Below are 11,804 nucleotides of genomic sequence, written 5' to 3'. Positions count from 1 at the left end.
ACCTCTCAAAGGAGCCTTGAAGTTTTCTTTTTTACTTTACTACAATATGGCTATAATACATAATTTAATCTCTCCCCACATGTGTTTTTGTGTACCATCATAAGACCGAACTCGGCCTATGAGACAAATCAGTGTATGAATTTTAAAGCCAAAGGGTCTATGAATTTAAAAGATCTTAAATTATGATTCATGGAGTTCTTTTAATGCCAACTCCATTGTACACACAAGGTCAATGCAGCACCCAGGCCCTTAATGTACAATCCCCCACCACGTTGCCAACAATGACCTTTTTATTCCTAACAATCTTAGTGTTGGGTTTTGAAAAACCCATGTTCAACAGCAATACACAGAAACTAGCAAGAACACATAGTAGGGAGAAATAGAGGGCTGGGAAGTGTGGATACACTAGAATGAAGTGATAAGATGTGTACAACCACAAGTACTCTAAATACAAACCCGAAATATAAAAGTATACGTGTCCAAACACACCAAATGTCCAAGGGGAAAAAAGCTCTATAATGTGTACAGGAAAAAAGTGCCCCTAGTAAACCCCCATTCACACGATCACTACCACATATGTATACTCCTACAAATCCCCCTTGTAATGATAGTGTGAACATGTACAGGATTATAGATCACTCTCCAAATGGAAGTAAGCCTAAAACTTTGCGGAAAACTTCAAATTTTTATCAAGGCAACATCTTCGTAAACAGATCTGCAATGTTGCTATGTATAGGACAATAGATCAAGCTGATCTCCAATGCATGTAACCTCTCTAACATAGTGATAACGAATCTCTATATGCTTGGTGCGATAATGGAAAACTAGATTTCTTGCCACAGCCATAGCACTCTAACTATCAATGTGTATGGGAGTGGGTGTCTACTAGCACCCATGAAGATTTGCCATCAATCTCCTCAACCAAACACACTCAACTATAGTAGTGAAAGCTGCCTTGTACTCAACTTCACAAGATGACGTGGCCACACTTGGTTGCTTTTTGCTCAACCAGGATATACATGAGCTGCCAAGGACAAAGCAATTCTCACAAGACGATGTGGCCACACTTAGTTGCTTTTTGCTCAACCAGGATATACATGAGCTACCGGGAAAAAAAATAGATCAAGCTAATCTCCCTTGGATGTAACCTCTCTCTGACATAGTGATAAGTTATAAAGAATCTCTATATTCTTGGCGCGAGCATGGAAAACTAGATTTCTTGCCACACCCATAGCACTCTAACCATCAGTGAGTATGGGTGTGGGTGTCTATTGACACCCATGAAGATCTGCCATCAATCTCCTCAACCATACACACTCAACTATAGTAGTAAAAGCTGCCCTATAGTCACCTTCATAAGATGATGTGGCCACACTTGGTTGCTTTTTACTCAACCAATATATACATGAGCTAGCAAGGAAAAAGCAATTCCCACTTGTGTACACTCTGGTATCATAATCACCAGCCCAATTTGAATCATTGTAAGCAAGTAAATGACAATCACCCCTCGGGATAAAACAATCCAAGATCTTGGGTGCCCTGAAAGTACCAAAACACTCGCTTCACAGCTTGCCAATGCTTTGATCTTGGGCTGTGATAAACTTACTCAACTGAGACACCCCATACCATGGTTGTTACGAGGCGCGCACCTAAGGATAGAGGCGATCGAGGCGTACGGACGTGGGTTCGAGGCGTGTACGGATTTTCTTCTTCTTCTTCTTCTTCTTTTGCCTATTTTCACTGTTTTCGTTGCAAAGTCGCCTGTTTTGCACAGTTTTCGCCGTTTATGCCCGTTTGGGATAGTCGGCCGTTTATGCCCGTTTGGGAAAGGTGGCAGCCTTGGCGAATCTTGAGATTGCCCATTTATACCCGTTTGGGTACTGCGCTCAGCTGGCCTCTCTCTCTCTCTCTCTTGTGCAGGCAGCAAGATCTGGGCTATTTGATACACCCGCCATAGCCTATACGCAGCAAAAGCATCCAATGAGCACTCTCAATCTCTCTCTCTCGTCTCCCCCTCTCGAATCTCTCAAGACTCATACCCAACACACTCTCTCCCCCTCAAGGTAGCCCCTCTCTCTCTCTCTCTCTCTCTCTCTCTCTCTCTCTCTCACACACACACACACACAAACACTCTCACCCTCTCACTCACTCTCACTCTCTAACACACACCCTATCTCTTCCTCCCTCAAGGCTCTCTCTCTCACACACGTCACACACACACACTCTCTCTCTCTCTCCTGAGTTTCACACTAGTAGGTAGATCCCCGAGAGATGGGCCAGCCCCACTGGTACCCGAGATATCAATTTACACGTGAGATAGTTGGGGTTTACCGAGATGTAGTATCTGATGGCTTGTTCGCTTGAGACCCGCATAGCCCTCTGGATGAGATCACGAGAGGATTGGCAGGTGTACTACATGCATCCGCCTCATATGTGTTTCCCTGCACTATGATCCCTTCCACCCACCCTCACAGCACTGCCCCATAGAACAGTCGGTATGATGATGAGTGTCGTGAGACACGAGCACAGCTACAGCGTGAGATTGCCATTGGGTCTCACACGCATAGATAGCAGGGCACATAAGAGAAGAATATACTGCTGCTGTGTGGACTTCTACAAAGCCTTCGATACCGTACCACGTGCCAGGCTTATGCATAGATTGCATGACATTGAGGTACCCAAGGATATGCAATGGGGGATATAGTCTGTGACAAGCAGAGTCCGAGCTCCAGGCGGACTATCTAATAGGGTGACCAACACGATAGGGGTGAAGCAAGGATGCCCGCTATCACCCACCCTCTTTGGACTGTACATTGATGCGGTCTCTGATTATGTAGATAGATTGGGAGGCCCAGGGGCATGCCTGGCAGGGGTGTCGATACCCATCTTGTTATATGCTGATGATATTGTTCTAATCTCAGACTCTCCGGAGGGATTACAGAGACACCTGTATGCATTACAAGCTTTCTGTGTGGATAGAGATCTGACAGTGAACCTTGGGAAAACCAAGGTTATGGTGTTTAACACCACACAGGCATGGGTGACGAGATCAAAGCCTCGGTTCACTTTTTGAGGGGAGTCGGTAGAGTACGTCAGGTCATATGTCTACTTGGGAGTTACTTTCACAGGACCGCGTTTCTCAGTGAAGGAGGCAGCAGAGCAGCTAGATTGGCTCGAGGGCATGCAGCCTTGGGGGCACTTGAGAGGCAATGTGCACACATACAGTTTCAGGAGCCACGCACCAAATTGTGGCTTGTCACACTGACCCTCCTGTACATAGCTCCAATTTGGGGGCCCAGTATACATCACAGATCTCAGAGAGGGATAGATGAGGGATGGAGGCAAATGGAGAGACCACTGATTATGATGATTGCCCGCATGATTCGGAGCAAATCAGCAGTACCACATGAGATTATTCGAGCTGAGTTGGGTGCCTAGCTTCGTCTTCACATTGTCGGATCTCCGATGCACGCATCTGCAACTCAAGCAAAGAGCCCGACTGCAGTCGTGACCCCGCAAGAGGATCCCTGTGTCGAGGATCTAGAATCTGGGATACGAAAGGAGAGGGAGGAGGAGATGGAAAACGCGACGCTGGAGAACGGGTACGTTTTTCCAGAGCCTCAATCTGCGCCTTCTGCTCTTCCAACTTGGTCGTCTGGTCTGCAATTGCTCGCATCATTTGCTAGAACATCTCTGCAACACTCAAGTCCCTAGTTGGGCTGCCTGGTGCACTCTGGTCCCATGGTTCTTGGTCTCTCTCGTCTCGTCGAAGCTCGCCATAGCAGGAAAACGCACTTCCTTTTCCAGCGCAATCTGACCATCCACTATGTGTGTGGGAGACGTCCGGAGGCTGAAAACCAACCGTCCTTCGAGGGACAAGAGTCACTCCGAAAAGGATAGTCCACCGGCGTCTAAAAACCAACCACACGAGCGAGAAAAAATTATGGTTTCTTTGTTGAATCTTTGCACTTGAAGTAGGCTCTGATACCACTGTAACATGCGAAAGCTTCGGAGAAGATCGGTAACTTCAATGCTTAGAAATCAGCACACTTTTTGCGACGGAATTAACGCACAAAACTGAATGAAGATGTGCAGAAAATAGAGAGAGAAAGGGAGAGAGGAGAGGACACAGTATTGGGTCCCAAATATCCTCTGTAGGGCCCCCACCACGAATGGTGTATTTGCTTTATTAGAATGATGTAAATCTAAAAAGAAAATACAGAAATCTTGACCTTTTTTGGCAGAGAAATCTCTACCCTTGACCTGGAGTCCTCCACCCCTTTGCTTTAGCAACTTCTTGGCTGTCCTAGCCCTGTTTTGCTTGAGCACTTGGTGAATTGTGAGATAACACAACTGAATTATGGCTCACCTATTTATACTCCTTCGCAACGGCAATCGGCCAGCAATAAAAGTCCCATGACTGAATATTTCAGCATTAAATGCTGAAAATTCACATAAAAAATCTGCGCTTTTCCCCCTTGTTGGCTGGGCATCATGCGCTTGAATCTAGATGGACTGGACCCTGAATATATGCTGTTTTGGGGGACTGGGCAGCCTGTATGGGCTGCCCCAACTTTGCCCTACAGCCCTCATAACACTAGATGTGTTGTTGGCTGCCCCTGGCATGCCCCTAGGGCTGTCCTACAACCCTTCCATGGCTGGTGGGTTCAGCCAGGGCCTTCCTGGCCCTCATGGGGGTGGTTTCACACTATCCCCATGCCCACACTAAGACTTGGGGTAGCCCTATGGGCTTTCCTATAAGCAAACCCTAACTATCTACACAACGATCTGGCATCCGGTACCATACCAGATACACATAATCACTGACATCATTCCAGAGGGAGACTCACAGCGCGGACTGGCAATGTTTCATGTGTAGGACAGTGCACACCTGGAGTTCAGACTCTGGAGTTTGAGACTCTGTGTGAATCTTTATGATAATCATTGATGATGGCATGTAATATGTATGAATCTTTTTGATGTATGCATTCTTAATCTATTGTCTTTGACTCTTTTGAGTGTTCATTCTTAATTTTTGTAAAATTAAATGGTGATATCGTCTAGACTCGTCACTCTACATTCTAGACTCTACCGTCTAAGGTCTTGAAAGTTGACTCTAGTCTCTCTCTCTCTCTCTCATAATCTATCTATCTATCACTATCTATTATATATATATATCATGATTCATTGTGTATGTATGTATGTATGTATATATATAAGAGACGCCTCTAACACGCCTCTAACGTCTCGAAAAAATACGAGTCTTTCGAGGAGCGTACCATACCCGCCTCGTACCGAACGCCTCTGACGCCTCTAACAACCTTGCCCCATACTATATGTTTGGCCTTGTATATATATGAGACAGCCCACAACTCAGCTGTAATATGTGCTATCAAAAGGCTCTCCTGCATCATACATGCTCACCTTAAGTCCTCGTTCTACTAGGCTTACAATCCTAAAATTTAAACCTTCCCAACATCCCCTTTATGTATTTTAAACCTTTCCAATAGCCCCTTTATGTACTTGGACTGTAGTGGCACAATGCCCTCATCTGTCTGCATAATCTATATGCCCAAATAAAAGGGGACTAGACTGAGATCTGACATCTCAAAATGAGGACTTCAAATCATCCTTATATGCCACGTTCTTAACCTCATTTGTCCCAGTGAGTATCATGGCATCCACATAGAGGACAACCACAATCAAAACCTCTTCGTCCACCTTGACATAGAGGTACTTTTAGTCGAACTATTTTGATAGCCTTGGTTGGTCAAATAAGCATGTATCTTCTCATACAAAGCTCGAAGAGCTTGTTTTTTTTTCCTGGAAAAAGATCCTTCTATTAGTTAATAAAAAATAGCCACGAAGGGCTAGATACAAACTCGCCTCCATATATGGGGCGGGGAACAAATAATCAAGAGGTGGAGAAAGATGCACTTCTCCTTCGGCTTGCCACTTTATGAGAAGGCTATCTCATACACGGGGAGGAGTGGGAATAACCACACAGGTTGTCTGTAATGCCAAGTGGGATCACCACCTCTATTGATGCGAAAAGGGCCAGGCCGCCAGAGTCTCAAGAGAGACTCCCGCCGCTTCTACATACGGTCCGAACCACCCTACAACCTGCAACTTCCCCCATTGACCGCGGAGGGTATGGATGATGTTGAGACAAAAGCTCCGGATGGATTAGTGTGGGTACCCTCGATGGCTTCATTGCATCTAGCTCGCCATATGTGCCAAGCTGCAATGCTACTATAAATCTCCCATTTTTGACATGAATCTAGTCTCCAGTGGTTAGTAGATGGGGCTGTGAGACTGATATTGCCAAAATGCGGAGGTGAGAGACCTGAAGGGCTAGCCCCCCACCATCCTCCTCATAAGCCTTGACAACCTCAACCTCTATGGCCCAAGCGACAATGCCCCATGTAATGATACGAGTCGAGGTCCTGTCCATCATGAAGATGCAGAGAATCCGCCAAACCTGCAGAGCCTTCAGACAATCCCAAAGACAGTGTCTTTGAGACTCCTGAGGGTGGCCGCACCTCAGGCAAACTGTTGGCCGACCTCCAATGGCCAACCATGTGCCAACCACCAAGCTCCTATATGCCACTAGCCAAAGAAAGAGGGTGATCTTTTGAGGCCAAAAATTGTTCCAAAGCCTGTTCCAAAAATCTGAGAGAAAACGCTGGGAGAGGCCCCTGTGACTACCAATGTATTGGTGCTGCCAATCTCTAGCATCTGAATCATGTGGCCTAGCTGCATTGTGTATGCAAAAAAGGGGGCATTCAGACTCTCCTCCTAATCAGCAGGATCGTGCTAAGCCCACTCTCCTAGGTCCCACTAATGGTGTGTGAGGTCGGCTCTCCCAAATCAATAGCCGCAAGAGTCTCTCCCTGGCCACCTTGGCCACCAGCAAGGAGTCTCTGTGCCACTCATGTGCTTGAAATCCAATCACCCTCACCCTCTGTAAGGTGCAGCCACTAAAATCCTCCAAGGGGGGCTCGGATCTCTCTAATCCGCCATGGGGACCAATAGAAAAAGTGAGCAAACCACAACCCTCATCCACTCCATCAACTCCCAATAGAATATCATGCCTGGTAAACACCGCTTAGTCACTATGGGGGGCTCGGGTTTGGGATAGGTGTCAGCCACTCCTTAGGAATAGTAGAGTCGATGTTGAGGCTGAGCCTGTCTCGCTCGGAGAGCTTGTTTAAGGCCATACAATGTCTTTCCCAATCTACATAGTTTTCTTTCCTAACTTTTTGCCTCGTGGAGTCTTCAAATCTTCACAACACCACACACAGGTGCTAGGGCACTCCCAATAAGCCTTATTTACGTGATCAAATGTCCCCGAATGCTTTTGGTGTTCAGCCGATCACAAATTTGAAGTACAGCTTATGTTAGTGATTTTAGAGCAATAAAAATCCTCCAAAAAATAGTTTTTATGGTTTCTGAGGCACTTTTAGGGGTTTTTAACAGTCCGTACAGCTCCATACTCTGTCCATGTAGGTGATGATGGCAGCGGCCTTCTGTTTATATTGTTGATCTGGCCTTACATAAATAATAGAAGACTATGGCCATTGTCATCCCTCCTCCACCGGTTTTCGTGGCTTGGAAGGGATTAGAATGGTGGAGGTTAAGAGCGCAGTGGTGTGAACACTATTGGGATGGGTGACCTCCCGGGAAGTGGCCCCCAATTTCCAACAGTTAGCTTTAGGTATTAGGGTTAGAGAGAGGTGGCTAGTCTATGGAGGATGTAAGGAGTCCATTTTAGAGAGAGAAAAGAAAGAAAGAAAGAAAAGATATATTAACGTCTACGAAAGGCCACATTGGCCTATGAGAAAAATATGTATACAACAAGTCCATGTCTTGAGTATGGAAAGAAAAACTAAAACGAAAAGCTAATCCTAGCCATTTGCAGCTCACTATGCAGTCACTGTCCAACATGCTATAGATGTACAATCATGATAGGTGGTATACTACTAATTCCACCCAATGGAGATGGTGGGGTGTAGTACATCATACATGGGGCATGGGGCGAGGAGGACTCTCACACCTATTGTGCCCTATTATAGCCTTTGGACTCTCTCCTCCATAACTCTGCGGTATCGTGCTTGAATGTGGGCAGATTGGGCCTGATGGAGTAGTGGTGGTCTACGTTCGGGTAGTCGTGGTCTCTTGGTAGCTTTGATCTCTGAGGCTCTCTGCAGTGTGAGCCCTCGTTGAGAGAGAGATGATACAGGGGGAGGGGGATGTGGCTTGCTGATAGGCCCGAAGAAGCTGGTGCTCTGTGGGGCTGGGATCTCTCGCTCTGCACCTGTAGAATCCAGTCACATGGGAACACCGTTCCACTGGTGGAACGGGGGAACGTGGAGGAAGCCACCTTGGGAACGGTGGAACGTGGAGCAACGTTTTTTTTAATTTTTTTTTCATGATTCGCGAAACGGCAGCGTTAACGATTTTTTTTTTCCCAGATTTGGCAGCCGGCAACGTATCCCTTTTTTTTTTTAATAAAACGGGTGCCCAACGTTTTGGGCAGCCTTTAAAAAAGGCCCAAAACGTTGGGCACCCGTTTTATTTTTAAAAAAAAACGGATACCTGCGTTGAGTGCCGCCGCTGACCCCTAAAAAAAAAACAAAACAAAAAATGAAAAGATTATGCAACGTTTAAAAAAAAAGTTGAAAGACGACCTGCAGGCTGCCTTGCAACGTTCAAAAAAAAACGTCAATATCAACGTTAAAAAAAACGTACCTCTCTGAGAACTTATAAAATCCTGCACAGTGCAGCTGCAAGTACAGTGTGCATAGCCAAGTACAATCTCTCTCTCTCATAGCCAAGTACAATCTCTCTCTCTCTCTCTCATATAATGCCTCCTAAGGGAACCAAGACAGCTTTCTCTCTCTCATATAATGCCTCCTAAGGGAACCAAGTACAATCTCTCTCATAGCCAAGTACAATCTCTCTCTCTCTCTCTCATATAATGCCTCCTAAGGGAACCAAGACAGCTTTCTCTCTCTCATAGCCAAGTACAATCTCTCTCTCATAGCCAAGTACAATCTCTCTCTCTCTCTCTCTCTCTCTCTCTCTCTCTCTCTCTCTCTCTCTCTCATATAATGCCTCCTAAGGGAACCAAGAGAGCCAAGAAGAACGAAGCATGGTCATGGTGGGATGAGGTGGATATTCTTGAGGCCAATCAAGGCAGAGGAGCTAGGAAGTGGAAATGTCGCTATTGTGGCAGCACCAAACATGGGGGAGTCAACCGAGTTCGAGGTCACCTAATCCATGAGCCGGGACAAGAAATCCAACCATGCTTGTCAATCTCAGCTGAGAAAAAGAGAGAGCTAGAAGCTAGGCATAATGAAGTGATTTTTCGTGCTCCTCCTCCAAGAGCTATGGCTGCGAACCCATCATTCTTTACAACTCCTTCAAGCAACTTCTCCACATCCGTAGGCTCTTCTTCCGTGCATCAACCGCCACCCCCCAAAGGCACGCAAAGAACTCTTGTGGGTTCTTGGAATCCACGCAAATGAGAAGCCGCGGATGCAGCTATTGCAAGGTTCTTCTACCATGACCACATCGCTTTCAATGTGGCAAGGTCCCCTTATTTTCGGGAAATGGTTTGTGTCATTGCTGAATTTGGACCAACCTACACTCCCCCTTCTTCGGAGAGCCTTCGAACCACGCTTTTGGCAAAGGAAAAGGAAGCTGCTGAGCAAGCCATGCAAAACGTCAAGGAAGGGTGGCAACGCAACGGTGTCTCCATCATTAGTGATGGATGGAGTGATAGCCAATCTCGCTCCATCCATGGCATCATCGCATACTCTCGAGGGAACACGTTTTTTGTGTCTTCCCATGATGCCTCTCCAATGGGCAAGTATGCCGACGTCATCGTGGAGGAATGGGCAGAGGCAATTGAGCAAGTGGGTCCTCAAGATGTGATCCAGGTCATTGGTGATGGGGAGGCCTCAAATCGAGCTGCAAGCGACCTTCTTTTGGCAAGGTATCCACACATCACATTCACTCCATGCATTGCACATGGCTTGAATAATCTTCTAAAAGACATTGATGGTCTTTCATGGGTAGCAACATGCATAGCAAAGGGAAAAGACATAGTTTCATTCATCACTCGGCACACATTTAGCCTCTCCGAGTTTAGGAAAAGATCCCCAAACTTGGATCTTAAAAAATATTCGGAAACTCGTTTTGCATATAATTTTATTATGCTAGAGAGGCTAGTTGCACTCCATAACATTCTCAAGCAGCTTGTAGTGAGTGATGAGTGGAGCACGTGGCCCACTACCCGTAGCACACAAGGAACAACTTGTTACACCCACATCATGGATGCTCCTTTGTGGGTGAAGATTGAGCATGTTGTCAACATTACGAAGCCCATTATCTACATGCTGCGTATGGTGGATGGGAAAAAACCTTGCATTGGCAAAGTTTATGAGGGCATGGACAAGATGGTGGAGCGTATCCTTTCTTTGGAGCCCGACACAACAAAGAAGGCAGAACTTCAAAGTTTGTGTCAAGCAAAGTGGGACCGATATCACTCACCAATGCATGCAGCTGCATTTGTGATTGATCCTCCAGAGTTTCAAGGCAAAGGCCAGGAATCGGATGAAGAAGTCACAAATGGCTGGGACAAAATCCTTGCCAGATTGGTGCCTGATGCTACGATGAGAAGCAAGATTAGAATTGATTCGGGAAAGTACAGAGCAAAGACAGGTAATTTTGGTTCAGCAGATGCCCAGCAAGATAGGACACTTATGGGAGGTGCTCTTTGGTGGGAGAACTACGGATCGGGTACTCCAGAGCTACAACGGCTTGCAATGCGCATTCTCAGTCAGAATGCAAGTTCTTCTCCAATTGAGCAACTATGGAGTGTTTTTAGCCATGTTGCCTCGAAGAAGAGAAATCGGCTACTCACTACCAGAACAAATGACCTTGTATATGTGTCAGCCAACTTGCGACTATTAGCCCAGGTTGCTAGTGGTGACTTTGACCATGAGAGCTTCATAGATATGGAGCCACAGTCTGAGTCAGATGATGACGACCCTCCACCTCCACCTCCACCTGCATCGATGCATGATGCATATATGGATGATCTAGCTGACATCTTTGCACCTATTTGGATATCACCTAGGACTTTAGGTTTCTTTGTTCTTAGCTATCTAGCTTTCACTATGTGGCTGTACATTGTACAAGCTATTGTACTTCTGGTTTTCTAAATATGAACAAGGTCATTGAGTTTGCTATCAAATTCTTGTCTCTTTTTGTCTACTTTCAATTGTATATTTGTCTCTTTTTGCCTGCTTTTAATTGTATATTTGTCTACTCATGTGTATTGAAATATGATAACGTGTCGTTCCGGATCCCGTTCCGGATTGCAAGGGGTCCCGTTCCCGTTCCAGATTGGCCCCTCGTTCCCATATCCGTTCCCGTTCCCGTTCCCTGGTGACTATGGTAGAATCCTCTCTCTGTGTCGTTGTAGCTAAAGGTGGAAAAGGCCTAAGCATCTCTGATCAGGATACTTCATCACCTCGCTAAGTGGGCCAAAACCCTCTCTAAACAAGCAATGGTATCTCCCTCTGATCTCATAATATACAAGGCATATGCATATGTAATGCTCCTCTGTCTCTACCTCTCTATGGCATAATCTGCATACTCTGTCCTCTCTAGGGGTCCATGTTTCTCTCCCTGCCTCAATCTCCAGAGTGAGGAAATTTTGATCTGACCAATAGTCACCCTCATAGCGTGAGACGTGTGTACATCTGTATAGCCTGGGCGTCTGACAAATCCAT

The 11,804-nt window shown here is 46.0% G+C and overlaps 1 protein-coding gene across 1 annotated transcript; it reads left to right on the top strand.

Annotated features, from left to right (window-relative positions):
- Positions 1-9,614: 9,614 nt before the first annotated feature.
- Positions 9,615-11,231, top strand: LOC147637711 (uncharacterized). Its single transcript, XM_086799012.1, has one exon. The coding sequence runs from the start codon at positions 9,615-9,617 to the stop codon at positions 11,229-11,231; it is 1,617 nt and encodes a 538-aa protein (XP_086655138.1).
- The last annotated feature ends 573 nt before the right edge of the window (positions 11,232-11,804 follow it).

Source organism: Cibotium barometz, chromosome 6 (genome assembly GCF_041138505.1).
Source record: "Cibotium barometz isolate CiBa-2024 chromosome 6, ASM4113850v1, whole genome shotgun sequence".
Lineage (NCBI taxonomy): Eukaryota > Viridiplantae > Streptophyta > Polypodiopsida > Cyatheales > Cibotiaceae > Cibotium > Cibotium barometz.
Note: the sequence above shows the minus strand (reverse complement) of the source record. Positions and strands in the feature narration are given on the sequence as shown.

Excerpts from the sequence above, each read along its gene's own strand:
- LOC147637711 (XM_086799012.1), top strand. The coding sequence starts at position 9,615 with ATGGTTTGTGTCATTGCTGAATTTGGACCAACCTACACTCCCCCTTCT.